General features: G+C 44.9%; 1 protein-coding gene across 1 annotated transcript in view; it reads right to left on the bottom strand.

The window, feature by feature from the left end:
• Nucleotides 1-21,855, bottom strand: part of LOC139159268 (zinc finger protein 208-like) — a 42,258-nt gene extending 20,403 nt beyond the window's left edge. The window contains exons 1-8 of the mRNA XM_070736603.1: nt 21,759-21,855; nt 12,517-14,337; nt 12,186-12,474; nt 10,656-10,781; nt 10,464-10,566; nt 10,209-10,395; nt 2,618-2,731; nt 1,188-1,296 (exon numbers count right to left, since the gene is read on the bottom strand). Of these exons, the coding sequence (XP_070592704.1) occupies nt 1,188-1,296; nt 2,618-2,731; nt 10,209-10,395; nt 10,464-10,566; nt 10,656-10,781; nt 12,186-12,474; nt 12,517-14,231 (2,643 nt within the window). The 5' untranslated portion in view covers nt 14,232-14,337; nt 21,759-21,855. The remainder of the gene's footprint in view (nt 1-1,187; nt 1,297-2,617; nt 2,732-10,208; nt 10,396-10,463; nt 10,567-10,655; nt 10,782-12,185; nt 12,475-12,516; nt 14,338-21,758) is intronic.
• Between the last annotated feature and the right edge of the window lie 394 nt (nt 21,856-22,249).

The raw sequence follows: 22,249 nt of genomic DNA, 5'->3' as shown, positions 1-22,249 counted from the left end.
CTGCATTACTATTGCTATTAGTTTTTCCCATTGTTCTTATCACCCGTATCCTCCCACTGATGTCTGTCTGACTGTACCTTGTTGCTTGTATCCTTACAATTTACATTAATATTGTTTACCGATTACTTATTTGAACGCTATGACAATCATTAAGTGTTGTACCTCATGATTCTTGACAAATGTATATTTTGTTTTATGTACACTGAGAGCATATGCACCAAAGACAAATTCCTTGTGTGTCCAATAACATTTGGCCAGGAAAGAATCCTATTGCATTCTATCATAATTATAAATGAAACAGAACAGAAGATGATAACAGAATTGGAGGGGACCTTTCAGGTCTTCTAATCAAAACCCTGGAGTGAGCATTCAATGCCCTGCAGTGGGCATTCAAGAAAATTCAAGATCAATTGGTACAATGGCAAAAATTGCACCAAAAAAATCCAATATTTTTCTTTACCGCAAGATGGCAGTGCATTCACAGGCAGCAGCCCCAGGCTCCCAATATTGGTATGTGATGCTTGGAATAATGTGTGTATGGATGTGTATAAAGTGTAGTGCAAGGGGCAAAATTTGCATAGAGCGGTTAAACATCAGGCTCGCAAATTAATCTGGAATTACCAACCATTTTGAGCAGTCCCACAACATACCAAATTGCATGGCAAGGCCTCCAGAATCTCCATAGATTGTTGTTGGATCGGGGAGGCACAGACAAAAGTGAAAGGAGCAGAAACAAGCCAAGCCGATCTGCCGGCTCATCTTTAAATAAGCCCTGAAGACTAGCACTCCCAAGTGTCTTTTTGACGAATGCCAAATCTCTCGTCCACAAAATTGACAAATTAAAGGTGGCAGCAAATGGGCTTCTACATGAAACTGTGTGATGATTGTAATGGAGGTCTGATTACATCCATCTGTACCCGATTAGGCAGTGGGGTGGACAAGCCGTGTCATTTATCACTCCAACAGAAATGGTGGTTCCGATAAGAGCAAGGGAGGACTCTGCATATGCACATATATATATTCATTTTCAATTCAGCAAAATATGTTATACACACACACATATAAAATCTACGTAAACAAATACATATGTTTACATACATGCATACATACGTACATACATGTAACATATTTTTGCTGATAATTAAAAGGAGGGGAGACTACTATAGATCTTTTTCGGGCTTATTTGCCTTCATCAGGAAGCCACACCCTTTTACTGGATTTGAATCTGGGGCCTCTGCCTTGTAAGCAGAGCTAATCTCCTGTGTTAGCTCGACAAAAATCACACATAACCTTTCCCTGGTACAAGCGATACAGGAGATGAGCCTGTGGCCTAAAGGCTAAGGGTTCAAATCCCAGTAAAAGGGTGTGGCTACCTGATGAAGGCAAATAAGCCCGAAATAGATCTATAGTAGTCTCCCTTTCTTTTCATTATTAGAAAAAATATACAGTATTACATCTTATAGTTGTCGGCTATAAAAAAGTTTATCTGCCTTGGGATATGACCCCTGGTGAGGCCGAGAGGCAAAAAGGAAGTTGTGATGCTCCTTCTATATACAAGGATGACTCGACAAAAAAATCACACACACACACATTCCAAACTTGCACAGAAGTGATAAGAAATAAAGGGAGACTGGTATAAATCTATTTCAAGCTTTTTACTTTTATGAGCCAAGCCATACCCTTCTAGGATTCAAACCTGGACTGCTTATGCTTTGTTAGGCAGTAATATTTCCTCGAAGCCACAGTCTCTACCCCCTTTTATCAGCTGAACAGGGAAAGATTACATGTTTTTCTGATGAGTCACTCAGCATACCCAAATATGGGAGGGAGCTTACTGCTCCCTTTTGCCTTTTGAGCCGCACTCATATTAATGGATGAAATGTTTTGAGCGATTGGCACTACAACACCTGAGACAGTGATAGTGAACCTTTTTTGGCTCAGGTAACCACACCCATAATGCAATGCCCTCCCCCTGGACACATAGAAACATAGAAACATAGAAGACTGACGGCAGAAAAAGACCCCATGGTCCATCTAGTCTGCCCTTTTACTATTTCCTGTATTTTATCTTAGGATGGATATATGTTTATCCCAGGCATGTTTAAATTCGGTTACTGTGGATTTACCAACCACGTCTGCTGGAAGTTTGTTCCAAGGATCTACTACTCTTTCAGTAAAATAATACTTTCTCATGTTGCCTTTGATCTTTCCCCCAACTAACTTCAGATTGTGTCCCCTTGTTCTTGTGTTCACTTTCCTGTTAAAAACACTTCCCTCCTGAACCTTATTTAACCCTTTAACATATTTAAATGTTTCCATCATGTCCCCCCTTTTCCTTCTGTCCTCCAGACTATACAGATTGAGTTCATTAAGTCTTTCCTGATACGTTTTATACTTCAGACCTTCCACCATTCTTATAGCCCGTCTTTGGACCTGTTCAATTTTGTCAATATCTTTTTGTAGGTGAGGTCTCCAGAACTGAACACAGTATTCCAAATGTGGTCTCACCAGCGCTCTATATAAGGGGATGCGCTCTATATAAGGGGATGCGCTCTATATAAGGGGAAAACCCCTGCGCTGCAGACATACACACACCCGCCCTGTCCTCAAACCCTACTGAAGCTTGGGGATGGCAAAGGAACAGCCAAACAGGCCAACTGGAAGTTCAGAAACGAACTTCCCATTGGCCCATTTTTTCCCATCCCCAGGGTTCAGGAAAGGCTTCTGAATTCTGGGGACAGCAAAAACAGCCAAACAGGCCAACCGGACATTCAGAAATGAACTTTCCGTTTTAAAAAATCTACAGGCTTCAGGAGGCTTTCCTTCAGCCTGGGAAGAGCGAAAACTGCAGAAAAGAAAGCAGAAAAACAGATGGGAGCTGACATGTTTCAAGTTTTATTGGATTTATATGCCGCCCCTCTCCGAAAACTCAGGGCGGCTAACAGCAATCATAAACAGTATACAATAATAATCCCATACTAAAAGCGAATTAAAAACCCCTTAATATACAAAATCAAACATACATACAAACATACCATGCATACAATTGTAACGGCCTAGGGGGGAGAAGAAATCTTAATTCCCCCATACCTGGCATAGGGCAACGCCAAGTGTGCCCTCAGATATGGCTCCGTGTGTTACCTGTTTGCCACTGCCTTAGGATATGTCTCCCACTTTACTTTGACAAACATCAGTTTGTCTACAGGGGGAATAGATCAACAGACGACGCCATAGCTTTATATTCTGTAGCGAGACATCTGGAGAAACGTGGGAACTATGCCATGATGTTCTTCATAGACTAAAGCTCAGACTTCAATACCATTGTGCCTAGCATCCTTATTGAAAAGATGATGGACTTGGATTTTCCCTCTTCCACCTGTGACTGGATCAAAGACTTTCTGAGGGACCGGCCAAAAACACTGAGAGTTGGATCTGTCATAAGCACCACCCTGAAGCTTAACACTGGCTCCACTTAGAACTGGCTCCATACAGTCACTACCTGTATTCACTGCATACACATAACTGGGTATCTTCTGACTCATCTACTGTGATCATTAAGTTAGCAGATGATATCACTATACTGGGTCTTATTACAGGTGGAGAGGAAACAGTCGACAAGTGGGGAGGTTCAAAAATTATCCATATGGTGCTTAAAAAACAATCTGCACTTAAATATCAGCAAGACCAAGGAGATGCTTGTTCTTCCTGATATTGGACTTCTGGAGGAAGAGATATGAGCCTACCCCACTGTACATCGAGGGGAGCTGTGTAGAGAGTGTCTCCTCCTTTCCTGGGAGTCCATCTCAGCAAAGACTTTCCCTGGAAAAACAACATTATCGTAGTGGCCAGAAAGGCCCAACAGAGGCTCATTTTCCTTAGGGTCTTGCATAAAAACAGGCTGGAATAACAACTGATTACTGTACCTCCTTTTACTGATCCACAATAGAAAGTGTCCTCACTTATTGCATCATGCTATGGCATGCTGGCTTAACAGCTGCAGATAGAAAAACATTACAGAGTGTTTTGTCGGGCTCTCTGGTAGAATCCTCCCAAAAATTCACAAGTACAAATTTCAGACACACACACGTTTGAAAATTCAAAACAATGTTCTTTATAATGAAAATTCACTTAAACTAAGCCCTCTTTTGGTATAGCAAAGAGCACTCGTCTCCAAACAAACTGGTAATTTATACAAATCCCTTATCAGTCCTGTGATACTTAGCTTGCAGCTGTGATGCAATTCAAAGTCCTTCTTTCACAAAGTGAAACACACTTTGCTCTGGTTTAGTTTCAAAGCAGGGAAAAATCAGCACACAAAAAGTTAAAGTCAGTAAAGCAGTCATGAAACACAACGATCAGATAATCCTCCACAAGGGCCAAACCCACAGGCTGCTCTTTATAGCAGCCTCACTAATTACCACATCCCCACCCAACCACAGGTGGCCTCATTTTCTTTGATAATAATCTCTCAGTTGTTGTTGCCTATGCATCACTCTCCGCATGCGTGGCTGTATCATTAACTCTTGTTCTGAATCCAAGGAGAAGCTAGATAATTGATCTCCTTCTGAGCTGTCTGCAACACTCTCCTCCTCCCTGTCACTCATGTCTTCTTGGTCAGAGGAGCCTTCATCATCAGATTCCACTGGGGGCAAAACAGGCCTGCAGCATGTGGATGTCTCCCTCACACCCAGTCCTTGGGGCAGGAGCTGGGCCAGAGCTAACCACAACATAGAGGGTGCTATGCACAGCACAAAACATCATGGGCTGTCCCCTGATATCACTAGATGAAATCGCTGGAGCTCACTGTAAAAGAGTGAGGAAATCCTCATGGACGATTCCTACTCTGATCTGTACTTCTTTACTCTCCTACCATCCAGAAGGGGATATAGGATCATAGAAACACAGCTTAAAGGACAGTTTTTAACCGTGGGCTGTCAGACTCCTGAATGTGAAATAACATCATAACTACATAGTTTGATGGACTTGCAGGATCATCGTAACATGTAACATGTTCACACTGATGCAATAGGACTGGGTGTTTGTTAATATGATTTATTCAGTTAGGGATTTTCTGTCTTTACTGTGTATTGTGCGGTGTGTGCGCACTGAGAGAGCTCCACCAATCTCATTGTACATATGGTGCGCAATGACAATAAAGATTGTTGTTGTTGTTGTTGTTGTTGTTATAGTTCCTAGGTAGATGGGTGGCAGACAAATTAAATCAAGAAATAAAATAAATAAATACATTGTTATATCTTAGATTCTACATTCTACAGCAAGGCTGTCAATCTCACCTGTGAGCCAGAAGGGTCACGTGCTGGCCACATCCACAGCTGGTTTAGAGAAGGGCAAAAAAGGTGCTATACATGACATAATCGTTCCGTTATGACATGTTTGACACCCCTACTGGCTTTCTTTTTATAAAATAAATGACAATCTGATGTATTATCATGAATTGTTGTTCATCTGCGTTTTTTATTTACCTACTTTTAAGAACCTCTAAGGTCCAAATGATTTTTACTATGTCTTGATAGGTAAAACCATAAAAGTCAAAGAGAGTGTACTTTCTCTTTCACATGACTGTTTATCTGGAAGTGCTTGGGATAGATTATATATTTATATATTCAGAGAGAAATAAAAATACACACATCTACAATATGGAGATAATACATGTCTTATAAACATATATCCATTGTAAGATAAAATACAGAAAATAGTATAAGGGCAGACTAGATGGACCATGAGGTCTTTTTCTGCCGTCAGTCTTCTGTTTCAATGCTGAAAAACAACTCAAAATAGTTACACTCGAACCTTCTGCGCTAAAGTTAATTCAGCTGAATAAATGTGTTGGCTTTATTAACAATCAACACACGCACACTTGTATTCTTTTATTTCGCTGAGCCATACCTGTCAATCACAGTTATGTCATGATAAGGTTGGTGGCCAATAAATTTGGGAAGGAACCTGCAGCAGCAGCAGCAGCTGACATGCTTCAGCCCAGTTGCTTCTCTGCTTCCAGACGGTGGAGGAAACCGAACAGCCCGACTTGTGTCCGGACTCTCCTCCCACCTGCCCCCAACTCACCTTCCAACTGCCGCTTCGATCCTTGGAAGAGCATAAAAGCCGCTCTGCACAGAAACTTCCTCCCACCAGCCTTCCGGTAGAGGAAGTTTCTTTGCGCTTCCCCTTTCCTCCCGTACTTTCTAGCAATGCGGTGTCCATAGCTTTCTAGGCATAGATGTTGCTTGATCTCCATCTAGCGATAGGAGATGGAAAAACACGCATTTCTAATCTCCACCAAGGCCTTTGGAAGATGTTTTCACTGATTACATGGATAATTTCGGACGGCCTAGCAACCGATTTTTGCAACTGAGCCAAATGAAATAGTGAAAAGTGACGTTACTTAGCTTCGTTTTTGGTGCCTTTGGACCAGTCTTGATGCCTGGCTTGCAATTTCCTTGCCAAAACCTTTTGGAAGGGGTTTCCCTCCCCAACTCTTTCCTAAGCTTGAGAGGACTAGTCAAAGTTGATGGTTTTGTCCTTCAGATGTGACTGGAATTGAGGGTTTCTCTATCTCTAACCTAGTGCCTCCATCACTACACCGAACTGGATCTTTTTCCTCTCCACAAAATTTAACCAATGAACTGTTCCTGCTGTTTCAAACAGCAAATTCGAGGTTGCAGCTTTCAAGACCAGTCGATCAGGATAGAGCTGGGTGGGACCATGGAGGGAATAGAACAGAGGTCTTCAAACTTGGCAACTTTAAGACTTGTGGACTTCAACTCCCAGAATTCTCCAGCCAGCACAGACCCCTCGCGATAATCGATTTTTCGCGATGTAGGGTTGCGGAAGTAAAAACACCATCTGCGCATGCGCACCCTTTTTTTCATGGCCGCACATGCGCAGATGGTGGAGTTTGCGTGGGCGGCACCCAGGGAAGGTTCCTTCGGCCGCCCAGCAGCTGATCTGCTCCGCAGCGCGGCGGCAGCGAGGAGCCGAAGATGGGGTTTCCCCGTTACCCAGGCAAAGGGGAAACCCCATCTTCGGCTCCTCGCTGCTGCTGCGCTGCGGAGCAGATCAGCTGCTGGGCGGCTGAAGGAACCTTCCCTGGGTCTTCCCGCCGCCGCCCAGGCAAAGGGGAAACCCCAAGATCGCTTGCCGCTTGCCCGTCACCCGCCCGCCCAGCCGCTCGCTTGCCGCTTGCCCGTTCACCTGCCCGCCCGGCTGCTCGCTTGCTGCTTGCCGCTTGCCCGTCACTCGCCCACCCAGCTGCTGTGTGAGAGAGGAAGAAGCAAGATAGAGGAAGAGAGAGAGAAAGAAAGATGAGAAAGGAAAGGAGTGACGTCATCGGGTGGAAAAATCGCGATATAGCGTTTCGCGAAGATTGAGATCGCGAAAATCGAGGGATCACTGTATAGTAAAAATGCCCAATTTTATGACTTTTTTGCCATATTTGTTAATGAATCATTGCAGTTGTTAAATTTGTAACACTGTTGTTCAGTGAATCTGGTTTCCCCGTTGTCTTTCCTAGTTAGCAGGTCAAAAGGGATCACGTGACTTCGGGACAATACAACCATTATAAATATGAGCCAGTTGCTGAGCAGCTGAATGTAAATCACATGACTCCTCAATCTGAGTATTGTATTGGCAGTTCTGTGTTAGCAAAAACTTCAGAAGAGAAGGATTTAGGGGTAGTGATTTCTGACAGTCTCAAAATGGGAGTGCAGTATGGTCAGGCGATAGGAAAAGCAAGTAGGATGCTTGGCTGCATAGCTAGAGGTATAACAAGCAGGAAGAGGGAGATTGTGATCCCGCTGTATAGAGCGCTGGTGAGACCACATTTGGAATAATACTGTGTCCAGTTCTGGAGACCTCACCTACAAAAAGATATTGACAAAATTGAACGGGTCCAAAGACGGGCTACAAGAATGGTGGAAGGTCTTAAGCATAAAACGTATCAGGAAAGACTTAATGAACTCAACCTGTATAGTCTGGAGGACAGAAGGAAAAGGGGGGACATGATCGAAACATTTAAATATGTTAAAGGGTTAAATAAGGTCCAGGAGGGAAGTGTTTTTAATAGGAAAGTGAACACAAGAACAAGGGGACACAATCTGAAGTTAGTTGGGGGAAAGATCAAAAGCAATGTGAGAAAATATTATTTTACTGAAAGAGTAGTAGATCCTTGGAACAAACTTCCAGCAGACGTAGTTTTACCAACTACGTCTGCTGGAAGTTTGTTCCAAGGATCTACTACTCTTTCAGTAAAATAATATTTTCTCATAATCATGCCTGGGATGAACATGTATCCATCCTAAGATAAAATGCAGAAAATGGTATGGGGGCAGACTAGATGGACCATGAGTTCTATGTTTCTATGTTTCTATGACCATGGGGGTACTACAAGAGTCAGATGACTGTGTTACATGTACCACCAGCTCTCTTGAGATTAGAGGTGGCATTTTAGTTTGGAGAACTGGTAAATATCACCTCTGACTGGTCCCTCCGTCATGTATTCTCCGTCATGTATTCTGAAGTTAATTCGGGGAAAGATCAAAAGCAAAGTGAGAAAATATTATTTTACTGAAAGAGTAGTAGATCCTTGGAACAAACTTCCAGCAGATGTGGTTGGTAAATCCACAGTAACTGAATTTAAACATGCCTGGGATGAACATGTATCCATTCTAAGATAAAATGCAGAAAATGGTATGGGGGCAGACTAGATGGACCATGAGGTCTTTTTCTGCCGCCAGACTTCTATGTTTCTATGACCATGGGGGTACTACAAGAGTCAGATGACTGTGTTACATGTACCACCAGCTCTCTTGAGATCAGAGGTGGCATTTTAGTTGGAGAACTGGTAAATGTCACCTCTGACTGGCCCCTCCGTCATGTATTCTCTGCCTTTTAGTCCCACCTGATCGGGAAGGAATGGGGATTTTGCAGTAACCTTCCCCTGCAGTGGGGAGGGAATGGAGATTTTATAGCATCCTTCCCCTGCCATGCCCACCAAACCAAACACCCATCAAGCCACACAGTACCCATCAAACCATGTCCACAGACCCGGTAGTCAAAATATCCAATGCCCAAACTGTCTGAAGTGGCCCTATACCACAATAATTGGGAAGTTTGTTTCCAAACTTCCAGTTGGCCCCTTTGGTTGTTTTTCACTCTCTCCAGGCTTCTGGAAAGACTCCTGAAGCCTGGGGATGGCAAAAAAAATGGGCCAACGGGCCAACGAGTTCATTTCTGAATTTCTAGTTGGACAACTTTTCACCATCCTCAAGCTTCAGGAGGCTTCCCAGAAGCCCGGGGAGAACAAAAACATCCAAAAAGAAGCCCAAAAATCAGCTGGCCAGTGCGAACATACATCATGGAGCTGTCCTAGAGCAATGTCTCATGTGCCCTCTGATATAGTTCTGCATGGCACCTGTGGCTCACGTAGCATAGGTTCACCATCACGACCCTATACTATTATGGAAAAAATTCTTCCTTAAAAACTTCCAGTGATCAGTGTTCCCTCTAATTTTTTTTTTGGGGGGGGGGGGGGCGGAAAAGTATAGTGTCTGAGCGGCAGTCCCTTTGGGACTGGGCGGTACAGAAATAATAAATAAATAAATAAATAAACAAACAAACAAACAAACAAACAAAAAACCCACTGTTTTGCCTCACAGAATTTCAAAATAAAATACTGTACTGTGTGTCTATAACAGTGAGCTCACAATAGGGCAACTCTATCAATATCAAAATGCCACTTAAATAGTTGAGCTAGTTTCAAACTAGATTTTGATTTTCTTTCTCTCTTCCTTACTCCCATTCTTTTTCTTTCTCTTTTTCTTCCTCTCTTTTTTCTATCTGTTTCTCTCCCTTCCTTTCTCTCTCCTTCCCTCTCACTCTTTCCCTCTCGGCTTCTGGGCAGGTTTGGAAAACTCTGAGTTGATGATGATTTTTAAGTGAGCGATTGCTCACTGCTCAGCTTAGGGGGAACTATGGTGGTCTGTGCTCGGCCAAAGAGCTCAGTCTGGTGGGTAGGAAAGGGATGGGTGGCTGGCAGAGGAGAGATGCAGGACACGTATCTCCATGCTCCCTGGTCGCCCTCTCCCCCCACCCACTGGCAGGTGACACTCAGCAGTTGTGGATATCTCCCAGTTCCCAGGAGACTGGCCAGGAGTCTGGTGGGCTCTAGCTAGGCAGGTTGGCTGGCTCACAAAAAGGTGGTAGCTGCCGGACAGGTGCTGGGATCACTGCTCAGGATGAAGCTGGGCTTGGACATGGCCAGCTGCAGACCAAGGCAATCTGATGGCAGGCTGCTTTTGCCTGGGCAGGAGGCGGGCACAGGTCTACGGAGCCGGCTGCAAAATGATGCAATCAGATGAAGGTAGGCAGAGCCTGCGCCTGTGTGGACACAGGTCAAGGACCCTTCACAGTCCTGCTTTCATCAGTGGGCACCCGGTTGAGCTTACCTGTTCTACTACGGAAGCAGTCAGGAGCAGCCCGAGGTTCAGGAGTCCAAGATGAGCAGGAGGCTGACGCATCAGAGGTTGGGGATTTTGCAGGAACCTTCCTCTGGGGTGGGGAGGGAACGGAGATTTTATAGCATCCTTCCTCTGCCACACCCACCAAACCAAACGCCCACCAAGCCACACCACACTCACCAAACCATGTCCCCAGAACCAGTAGTACAAAAATTTCAATCTTGTCTGAAATGGCCCTGCACTCCAATAGTTGGAACCGTTGAAAATCTGGTTGTAAGACAATATGGACACAAAGGTGAATTGAGCCTGCATGGGCCCAGGGGGAAGAATCAGACAAGAATTTCTGTTGTTTAAATTCCCTGATCAGTGGTGGGCTTCAAGTAATTTAACAACAGGTTCTGTTGGCGTGGCTACGTGGTCATGATTAGACGGGTGTGGCTTGGTGGAGATGTAGGCATGGCTTGGTCCTATGGATGGTTGCTCATGTGTCTGGGTGGGCGTGTCTGCTTCGTCATGTGACTGGAGGGCATGGCCAACTTGATGCCACTCACATTGAGGGGATCTTTGGATCCTTCCTTTTGTGAACATTTGGCGGCATGCAATGAAAGCAGAAGCAGCAGCAGAAGTCTTTCATTCTCTCGCCCAAACTCCATCAGAAATGAGTCCTTATGAGAGTCGTCATGCCGCCACCGCCTCTTGGAACAGGACCCTGCAAGGGTTGTTGTGTCATTGCATGCATCAACGGCGGCATCGCCACGAGCTTCACCACACTGAACATTGTGCTGCGAGGTTTGTTGTGTCCTTGCACACACCAACGATCGCACCAAAAACAGGTTTGAAAGACTAGTGCACCCGCAAAGGGCAGAACACCATTTGTGCCAGTACGATGAAGTTTGTTGTTGGGCTGCTTTGAAACAGGCAACGCCACAACAAGCCTTCCTGGGTCCTGCTTCAAGAGGCAGCGGCGGCAGCACGACAAATTGACTTTGCTGAAGGTCACAAAACAGGATGCCATGACTCCAGGACACTGCAACCGTCATAAGTATGGTGCCAGGATTCCAAGTTACAGACCCAATGCAAGGAGTGCAATGCAACGTAGGGTTTTTTCCACTTGTGAGCCTTGTTCTTGACACAATCTAAACAGACATGTTAATGCACTTCATTTCTGGAACTGTTAGGGACTAAAGAATGCTGAACCCCTTTGTGTCACCCCAGGAGAAAAAGGCTGGGACTCATGGTACATAGCATTTCTATCATCTACCATCCTAAAAATAAAAAGAACATTCCCCCAAAAATGTTTACATAACTGCAGAACATCAACAAAAATAAATATCCAGCGATTTCTTACGCTGAAGGCCAGATAGCCATTATCAAATAATATGCTCCAAGTTTTTATTTCCTTTCCCCCATCTAATACATCTCTGCCTTAAAAATGTCCGGCAAATACTATTTAATTTAATCAATTTCAATAGTAATTTTCTCACCTGGACTTATAATAGGACACTAGAAATGAAATTCCTGCCTTCTCTACACTCATTCTGGGTTTCTTGTGTGTCATAAGGGTAGAAATGTTTCCTGAAGCACCGTCCACACTCAGGGCACTAAAATGTTTTTTCGTTTTTGGGGAAAATTTGGAAACACAGGAATGCTGACATTTCCAAACCAATAGTGAAGGTAACTGAATACCACTACTGGTCTGGAAACTCATACAGTTTCCCTCCCGTGTGAGTCCTCTGGTGTTGAAGGAGGCTGGAATTCCAACTGAAACTTTTCCCAGTCAGGATATTCAAAGGGTTTATCTCCTGTATGAGTCCTCTGGTGTTTCACCAGGCTGGAATTCTGACTGAAACTTTTTCCACAATCAGGACATTCAAACGGTTTCTCTCCTGTATAAATCCTCTGTTGTTGAACCAGGCTGAAATTTTGAGTGAAACATTTCCTACAATGAGGACATTCAAGGGGTTTCTCTCCTGTGTGAGTCCTCAGGTGTTTAACGAGACTGGAATTCTGACTGAAATTTTCCTCACAATGAGGACATTCCTAGGGTTTCTCTCCTGTGTGACACCTCTGGTGGCTAATGAGGTTGGCATTCCGACTGAAACATTTCCCACAGTCCAGACATTTAAAGGATTTCTCTCCTGTGTGAATTTTCTGGTGGCCAATGAGGTGGGAGGTTTGACTGAAACTTTTCCCACAGTAAGGACATTTAAAGGGTTTCTCTCCTGTATGAGTTCTCTGGTGTTGAACCAGGGTGGAATTGTGACGGAAACTTTTCCCACAGTCAGGACATTTAAAGGGTTTCTCTCCTGTATGAGTTCTCTGGTGTTGAACCAGACTAGAACTCTGACTGAAACCTTTCCCACAATCAGGACATTCAAATGGTTTCTCACCTGTATGGGTCCTCTGGTGTAGTATCAGGTGAGAACTCTGACTGAAACTTTTACCACAGACAGGACATTCAAATGGCTTCTCTCCTGTATGAGTCCTCTGGTGTAGTACCAGGTGAGAATTCTGACTGAACCTTTTACCACAGTCAGGACACTCAAAGGGTTTCTCTCCTGTGTGAGTCCTCAAGTGTCGAACCAGGCTGCAATTTTGGGTGAAACCTTTTCCACAATCAAGACATTCAAAGATTTTCTCTCCTGTGTGAGTCCTCAGGTGTATTACCAGACTGGAATTCTGACTGAAATTTTCCCCACAATAAGGACATTCCAAGGGTTTCTCTCCTGCGTGACACCTCTGGTGGCCAATGAGGTTGGAATTCTGCTTGAAACGTTTCCCACAGTCAGGACATTTAAAGGGTTTCTCCCTTATGTGAATCCTCTGGTGACCAATGAGGTTGGAACTCTGTCTGAAACTTTTACCACAGTCAGGACATTCAAATGGCTTCTCTCCTGTATGAGTCCTCTGGTGTAGTACCAGGTGAGAATTCTGACTGAAACTTTTACCACAGTCAGGACATTCAAAGGGTTTCTCTCCTGTGTGAGTCCTCAGGTGTTGAACCAGGCTGTAATTTTGAGCGAAACCTTTCCCACAATCAGGACATTCAAAGATTTTCTCTCCTGTGTGAGTTCTCAGGTGTATAACCAGACTTGAATTCTGACTGAAATTTTCCCCACAATAAGTACATTCCAAGGATTTATCTCGTGTATGACACCTCTGGTGGACAATGAGATTGGAATTCCACCTGAAACTTTTCCCACAGTCAAGACATTTAAAGGGTTTCTCTCCTGTATGAGTCCTCTGGTGTTTTATCAGGTTGGAGTTGTTACTGAAACGTTTACCACAGTCAGGACATTCAAAGGGTTTCTCTCCTGTGTGAGTCCTCTGGTGTTTTATCAGGTTGGAGTTGTTACTGAAACGTTTACCACAGTCAGGACATTCAAAGGGTTTCTCTCCTGCACGAGTCCTCTGGTGTTTTATCAGGTTGGAGTTGTTACTGAAACTTTTACCACAGTCAGGACATGCAAAGGGTTTCTCTCCTGTATGAGTCCTCTGGTGTTTTATCAGGTTGGAGTTGTTACTGAAACGTTTACCACAGTCAGGACATTCAAAGGGTTTCTCTCCTGCATGATTCCTCTGGTGTTTTATCAGGTTGGAGTTGTTACTGAAACTTTTACCACAGTCAGGACATTCAAAGGGTTTCTCTCCTGTGTGAGTCCTCTGGGGTTGAAGCAGAGTGTATTTCTGACTGAAACATTTCTCACAATCAGGACATTCAAATGGCTTCTGATTGGTGTGATTCCAGGTTGCCATGCTCGCTAATACATTTACCGCATTCGGAACACTTGTAGGGCTTCTCTCCTTTATGGATCGCTCCAGAACCCAAACAGAGTTATGCTCTTATCTCCATCCTCTTTGTCTGTAAAATTCAAAGAAACATGTATCTTTAATTGAGTATAAAATGGTCGCAGGAGCTGAGAAAAACAGTTTTGTTAAAATGAAATAGCAAACACGCTACACTGTTGCAATAAGCTCTTACATTAATCATTATTCATTTGACACATAGAAGACTACCGAGATCCAAGTTCTATTCAATGATAAAATTGACTTTTTGATTAGGTCAATCACAAAATCTTAGCAGTGTAAAAGGTCATTTTCAAATACAGAAAAAACAATTATTGCTAACCTGCCTTCCATTGAGGATCTGTATACTATATGTGTCAAAAAGAGGATTGGGATTATATTTACAGGCCCTTCACATCCTGGACATAAAGTTTCAATTCCTACCCTCAAAAATGTTGCTAGAGAGCCCTGTATACCAAAACAACTGGACACAAGAAAAGATTTTTCTGGACGCCATCACTCTGCTAAACAAATAATTCCCTCACCACTGTCAAACTGTTCACTAAGCTGCATTACTATTGCTATTAGTTTTTCTCATCGTTCCTGTCACCCATCTCCTCCCACTTATGTCTGTCTCACTGTACCTTGTTGCTTGTATCCTTATAATTTATATTAATATTCTTTCCTGATTATTTGAATGCTATGACAATCATTAAGTGTTGTACCTCACGATTCTTGACAAATGTATATTTTGTTTTAGGTAAACTGAGAGCACATGCACCAAAGACAAATTGCTTGTGTGTCCCATAACATTTGGCCAGTAAAGAATTCTATTCCATTCTATCATAAATATAATTGAAACAGAACAGAAGATGATAACAGAATTGAAAGGGACCTTGCAGGTCTTTTAATCAAACCCATGCTCAAGCAGGAGACCCTATATCTGTTATGGCACGCGGAGCCACATCAGGAGGCATGTTACCCTATTTCAGCTCCAGCTGACTTTCGTCCTTAGGGAAGGCCGTTTCGCCCTCTGGGTAAGCTTCCCTGAAGCCCTGGAATGCAAAAAGCCACTCAACCGACAAACCGGAAGTTTGGAAAACGCACTTCCAGTTTACCCGTTGTGCTGTTTTCTTTCACTCTGGGGCTGAACAGGCCAACAGGACGTGAATTTTGCAAACTTGCCATTTGCCCATTTTTCTACTGTCCCAGGTTTTGGTTAGGGTTAGTGCAAATGTGTGTGGATGGAGGGATTGTGCACATGTGCAGGGGCAGCATGGTGTGTGTGTGTGTGTGTGAGCATGTGTCGGGGAAGGAAGGTGTATTGGCAGTTGCTAGCACAGCCACTTTTGCTACGCCAACCAAAAAACGTTCGCCATCACTGCTCTATACCAGTGGTCCCCAACGTTTTTTCCACCAGGGACCAGTTTCAGCAAGACAATTTTTCTATGGCCCAGTGGGGGCGGAAAGGGGCGTGGTTGGGGGCGGGATTAAGCATGGGGGTGCTGGTCCTCCCCGCCCCTCTTTCCCGCCATCGTCCTGTGGCCAGCAGAACCTGCCTCCCAAGCCCTCTTGCCCAGCGGGAGCTAAGCGCTGGAGAGAGGGGGTCAGGCTGGCCCTCCTGCCTCCCCCCAGTCAAAAACGCAAAAGCGCCCCGCGGCAGAAGCCAGAAGAGGCTTGAGCCTCTCGGTCCTTCCCGCCCCTCTGTCCCATCCATCGTCCTGTGGCCGGCAGAACCTGCCTCCCGAGGCCTCTTGCCCGGCGGGAGGCAAAGCGCTGGAGGGAGGGGGTGGCGGCATGAGGGCCGGCTGCTGCTGACTCCACGGACCGGTCCAACATGCCCCGCGGCCCGGTACTGGTCCACGGCCCAGTGGTTGGGGACCCCTGCTCTATACCATTTCAGACAAGTGGCTGTTTAATCTCTTTTGAAAAGCTCCCACAATTTCTGAAGGCACCCCATTCTCCTGGTTACTTGTTTCCACCATTAGAAATTTCTCACTGCTTCAAAGAAGCCAAGTAGCAGCCAAGTACTGCTAATAAAGTGTTCTTGATCAACTGATCATCAATAAGTACGACTACATCGACAAAAGCTGAAGATGCAGGAGTTCCCTGGTCTCGGGTATTGAGGTGTATGTCAACACAATGCCGAAGAGTAAAGAGATCAGCAATAATCTTAGCGAAGCAATTATTACTGCTCATCAATTTGGGAAGGTCTTAAAAGGCCATTTCCAAAAAATTAAAAACCCATCATTCTACAGTGAGGAATATTATTCAGAAGTGGGAAACATTCAGAGAGTTGTTAATCCCTGGAGTGGGCATTCAAAAAAATTAAACATCAGATGGTGCAATGGCAAAAATAAGGGGGGGGGAATCATTTTTTTTTTTACAAGATGGTGGTGCATTCACAGGCAGCAGCCCCAGGCTCCCAATATTGGTATGTGATGCTTGGAATAATGTGTGTATGGATGTGTATACGGTGTAGTGCAAGGGGCAAAATTTGCATGGAGCTGCTAAACATCAGGCTCGCAAATCAATCTGGAATTACCAACCATATTCAGCAGTCCCACAACATACCAAACTGCATGGGAAGGCCTCCAGAATCTCCATAGATATTGTTGGATCGTGGAGGCACAGACAAAAGCGAAAGGAGCAGAAACAAGCCAAGCCGGTCTGCTGGCTCGTCTTTAAATAAGCCTTGAAGACTAGCACTCCCATTTGACGAATGCCAAATCTCTCGTCCACAAAATTGACAACTTAAAGGTGGCACCAAATGGGCTTCTCCATGAAAGCTGTGTGATGATTGTAATGGAGGTCTGGTTACATCCATCTGCACCTGATTAGGCAGTGGGGTGGACAAGCCGTGTCACTTATCACTCCGACAGAAATGGTGGTTTCGATAAGAGCAAGGGAGGAGGACTCTGCATATGCATATATATATATATATATATATATATATTCATTTTCAATTCAGCAAAAAATGTTACACACACACAGATATATATGAAATCTATGTAAACAAATACATATACTTACATACATGCATACATATTTAACATATTTTTGCTGATAATGAAAAGGAGGGGAGACTAATATTTGAACCTGGGGCCTCTGCCTTGTATGCAGAGCTAATCTCCTGTATTAGCTCGAGAAAAAAATCACACATAACCTTTCCCTGGTACAAGCTGATACAGGAGATGAGCCTTTAGCCTAAAGGCTAAGGGTTAAAATCTCAGTAAAAGGGTGTGGCTACCTGATGAAGGCAAATAAGCCCGAAATAGATCTATAGTAGTCTCCCATCCTTTTCATTATCAGCAAAAATATATTAATAATAATAATAATAATAATAATAATAATAATAATAATAATTTATTAGATTTGTATGCCGCCCCTCTCCGTAGACTCGGAGATTTTAGATTATAGTAGTCGACTATAAAAAAGTTTATCTGCCTTGGAATATGATCCCTGCTGTGGATGAGAGGCAAAAAGGAAGTTGTGATGCTCCCTCTATATACCAGGGCAACTCGACAAAAAAATCACTCTCACACACACACACACAAACACTCCAAAATTGCAAAAAACTGATAAAGAAATAAAGGGAGACTGGTATAGCTTTTTAGCTTTTATCAGCCAAACCATATAGTGATCCCCCGCTCGTTGCGAGGGTTCCGTTCCAGGACCCCCCGCAACGAGCGGGTTTTCGCGAAGTAGCGCTGCGGAAGTAAAAACACCATCTGCGCATGCGCGCCCTTTTTTCATGGCCGCGCATGTGCAGATGGTGTTTTTTACTTCCGCACCTGGGAAGACCCCCGCCCAACAGCTGAGGAGCCGCCTGCCCGCCCGCCTGCCCGCCGCTTGTCCGCCCGCTGCTGGTGCGGCCGCCGCTCGTCCGGCCGCCGCTCGTGCCGCCGCTGCTGGTGCGGCCGCCGCTCGTGCTGCCGCCGCTCGTGCCACCGCTGCTGGTGCGGCCGAGCTTCCCTCGGCCCCCTTTGGCCCCATCGCTCGTGCCGCCGCTGCTGGTGCGGCCGCCGCTCGTCCGGCTGCCGCTCATGCTTTCGGAGCTCCTCCGGCGTCACCCGGCTTCTGGTAGAAGCCTTCTCTCTTTTTTTTCTTGCGGCGAGCCCGAGCCGTTCCTCTCTCGACCGCAGCCGAGCTTCCCTTCGCCTCCTCCCCGCCTGCTTTTCCTCGCCAAGCGCACGAAAAAAAGAGAGAAGGCTTCTGCCAGAAGCCGGGTGACGGCGGAGGAGCTCCGAAAGCCGGAGAAGAAGAGTCTCGCAGGCGGGGAGGAGGCGACGGGGCCAAAGGGGGCCGAGGGAAGCTCGGCTGCGGTCCAGAGAGGAACGGCTCGGGCTCGCCGCAAGAAAAAAAAGAGAGAAGGCGCGTCTCCTGAGGGGAAGCCAGCGCCGCCCGCCCTTCGCCCGCCAACGCCGTTGCTCGCGCCACTCAGCTGGGAAGCGGGGCTGGGGTTTCCCCGCCGCCCACGCAAAGGGGAAACCCCGGCAAGAGGGGAAGACCCAGGGAAGCCGCCCAGCAGCTGATCTGCCCGGCAAACTCCACCATCTACGCATGCGTGGCCATAGAAAGAAAAAAGGCGCGCATGCGCAGATGGTGTTGTTTACTTCCGGGTTGAAAAATCGCAAATTACCCTGTTCGCAATGGTCGGGGACGCAATAACCGGGGGATCACTGTACTTCTAGGATTCCAACCTGGGTTGCTTATGCCTTTTTCCTCGAAGCCACAGGCTCTAGTCCCGTTTATCAGCTGAGCCAGGGAAAGATTACGTGTTTTTCTGATGGGTCACCCAGCGTACCCAAATATGGGAGAGAGCTTACTGCTCCATTTTGCCTTTTCAGCTCCACTCACATTAATGTCTGTAAGGATGAAATGTTTTGAGAGATTGGCTCTCCAACATCTGAGACGGTGATAGTGAACCTTTTTTGGCTCAGGTACCCACACCCATAATGCAATGCCCCTCCCCTGGGCAGATGCACAAACCCCTTGAGCTGCAGACATACACATACCCGCCCTGTCCTCAAAGCCTCCTGAAGGCTGGGGATGGCAAAAAACGGTTAAACAGGCCAACTGGAAGTTCAGAAACAAACTTCCAATTGGCCCATTTTTTGCCGTCCCCAGGGTTCAGGAAAGCTTCCTGAATTCTGGGGACAATAAAAACAGCCAAACAGGCCAAACGGACGTTCAGAAATGAACATTCAGTTGCCCCTTTATAACCATCCCCAGGCTTCAGGAGGCTTTTCCTTCAGCCTGGGGAGTATGAAAAGTGCAGAAAAGAAAGTAGAAAAATAGATGGGAGCTGACATAGGGCAACGCCCCGCGTGCCCTCAGAAATGGCTCCGTGTGCCTCCTGTTCGCCACTGCCTTAGGATATGCCTCCCACCGGACTTTGACAAACATCAGTTTGTCTACAGGGGGAATAGGGCGACAGACGACACCATAGCTTTATATTCTGTTTCGAGACATCTGGAGAAACCTGGGAACTATGTCATGATGCTCTTCATAGACTAAAGCTCAGCCTTCAATACCATTGTGCCTAGCATCCTTATTGAAAAGCTGATGGACTTGGATTTTTCCTCTTCCATCTGTGACTGGATGAAAGACTTTCTGAGGGACCGGCCAAAAACACTGAGAGTTGGATCTGTCATATCCACCACCCTGAAGCTTAACGCTAGCTCCACTTAGGACTGGCTCCATACAGTCCCTACCTGTATTCACTTTATACACATGATTGGGTATCTTCTGACTCATCCACTGTGATCATTAAGTTAGCAGGTGACATCACTATACTGGGTCTTATTACAGGTGGAGAGGAAACAGTCGACAAGTGGGGAGGTTCAAAAATTATCCACATGGTGCTTAAAAAACAATCTGCACTTAAATATCAGCAAGACCAAGGAGATGCTTGTTCTTGCTGATATTGGACTTCCGGAGGAAGAGAGATGAGCCTACCCCACTGTACATCGAGGGGAGCTGTGGTCTCCTCCTTTCCTGGGAGTCCATCTCAGCAAAGACTTCCCCTGTTAAAACAACATGATCAGGGTGGCCAGGAAGGCCCAACAGAGACTCATTTTCCTTAGGGTCTTGCATAAAAACAGGCTGGAATAACAACTGATTACCTTTTACTGATCCACAATAGAAAGTGTCCTCACTTATTGCATCATGCTATGGCATGCTGGCTTAACAGCTGCAGATGGAAAAACATTACAGAGGGTGCCAAGCACAGCACAAAACATCATGGGCTGGCTGTCCACTGATATCACTAGATGAAATCGCTGGAGCTCACTGCCTTAAAAGAGTGAGGAAATCCTCAGGGACGATTCATATTCTGATTTGTACTTCTTTACTCTCCTACTATCCGAAAGGGGATATAGGAGCATAGAAACACAGTTTAAAGGACAGTTTTTAACCGTGGACTGTCAGATTCCTAAATGTGAAATAACATAATAACTACATAGTTTGATAGACTTGCAGGGTCAGCGCAACATGTAACATGTTCACACTGATGCAATAGGAATGGGTGTTTGTTAATATGATTTATTCAGTTAGGGATTTTCTGTCTTTACTGTGACTTGTATTGTATTGTGCGGTGTGTGCGCACTGAGAGAGCTCCACCAATCTCATTGTACATATGGTGTGCAATGACAATAAAGGTTGTTCTTCTTCTTGTTGTTGTTGTTATAGTTCCTAGGGAGATGGGTGGCAAACAAATTAAATCAAGAAATAAAATAAATAAATAAATTGTTAGATCTTAGATTCTACATTCTACTGCAAGGCTGTCAATCTCACCTGTGAGCCAGAAGGGTCACGTGCTGGCTATATCCACAGCTGGTTTAGAGAAGGGCAAAAAAGGTGCTATACATGACATAATCATTCCGTTATGACATGATTGACACCCCTACTGGCTTTCTTTTTATAAAATAAATGACAACCTGATGTAATATGTCATGAATTGTTCAATTGCAGTTGTATTTACCTACTTTTAAGAAATTCTAAGGTCCAAATGATTTTTTACTATGTCTTGATAAGTAAAACTATAAAAGTCAAACAGACTGGACTTTCTTTTTCACGTAACAGTTTATCTGGAAGTACTAGGGATAGATTATATATTTGGAGATAGGTATATTCAGAGAGAAATAAAAATACACACATCTACAATATGGAGATAATACATGTCTTTCAATGCTGAAAAACAACTCAAAATGGTTACACTCAAACCTTCTGCGCTAAAGTTAATTCAGCTGAATAAATGTGTTGGCTTTATTAACAATCAACACACACACACTTGGATTCTTTTATTTTGCTGAGCCATACCTGTCAATCACAGTAATGTCATGATAAGGTTGGTGGCCAATAAATTTGGTGAGGAACCTGCAGGAGCAGCACCTAACATGCTTCAGCCTAGTTGCTTCTCTGCTTCCAGACGGTGGAGGAAAACGAACAGCCCGACTTGTGTCCGGACTCTCCTCCCACTTGCCCCCAACTCACCTTCCAACTGCCGCTTCGATCCTTGGAAGAGCACAAAAGCCGCTCTGCACAGAAATTTCCTCCCACCAGCCTTCCGGTAGAGGAAGTTTCTTTGCGCTTCTCCCTTCCTCCCGTACTTTCTAGCAATGCGGTGTCGATAGCTTTCTAGGCATAGATGTTGCTTGACCGCCATCTAGCGACAGGAGATGGGAAAACACGCTTTTCCAAACTCCACCAAGGCCTTTGGAAGATGTTTTCACTGATTACATGGATAGTTTCGGACTCCTAGCAACCGACCTTTGCAACTGAGCCAAATGAAATAGTGAAAAGTGACGTCACTTAACTTCGTTTTTGATGCCTTTGGACCAGTCTTGATGCCTGGCTTGCAATTTCCTTGCCAAAACCTTTTGGAAGGGGTTTCCCTCCCCAATTCTTTCCTAAGCTTGAGAGGACTAGTCAAAGTTGATGGTTTTGCCCTTCAGATGTGACTGGAATTGAGGGTTTCTCTATCT

Source organism: Erythrolamprus reginae, chromosome 2, assembly GCF_031021105.1.
Source record: "Erythrolamprus reginae isolate rEryReg1 chromosome 2, rEryReg1.hap1, whole genome shotgun sequence".
In the NCBI taxonomy this organism is placed as follows: Eukaryota; Metazoa; Chordata; class Lepidosauria; order Squamata; family Dipsadidae; genus Erythrolamprus; species Erythrolamprus reginae.
The sequence above is the reverse complement of the archived record's forward strand: the minus strand, read 5'-3'. Positions and strand labels throughout refer to the sequence as shown.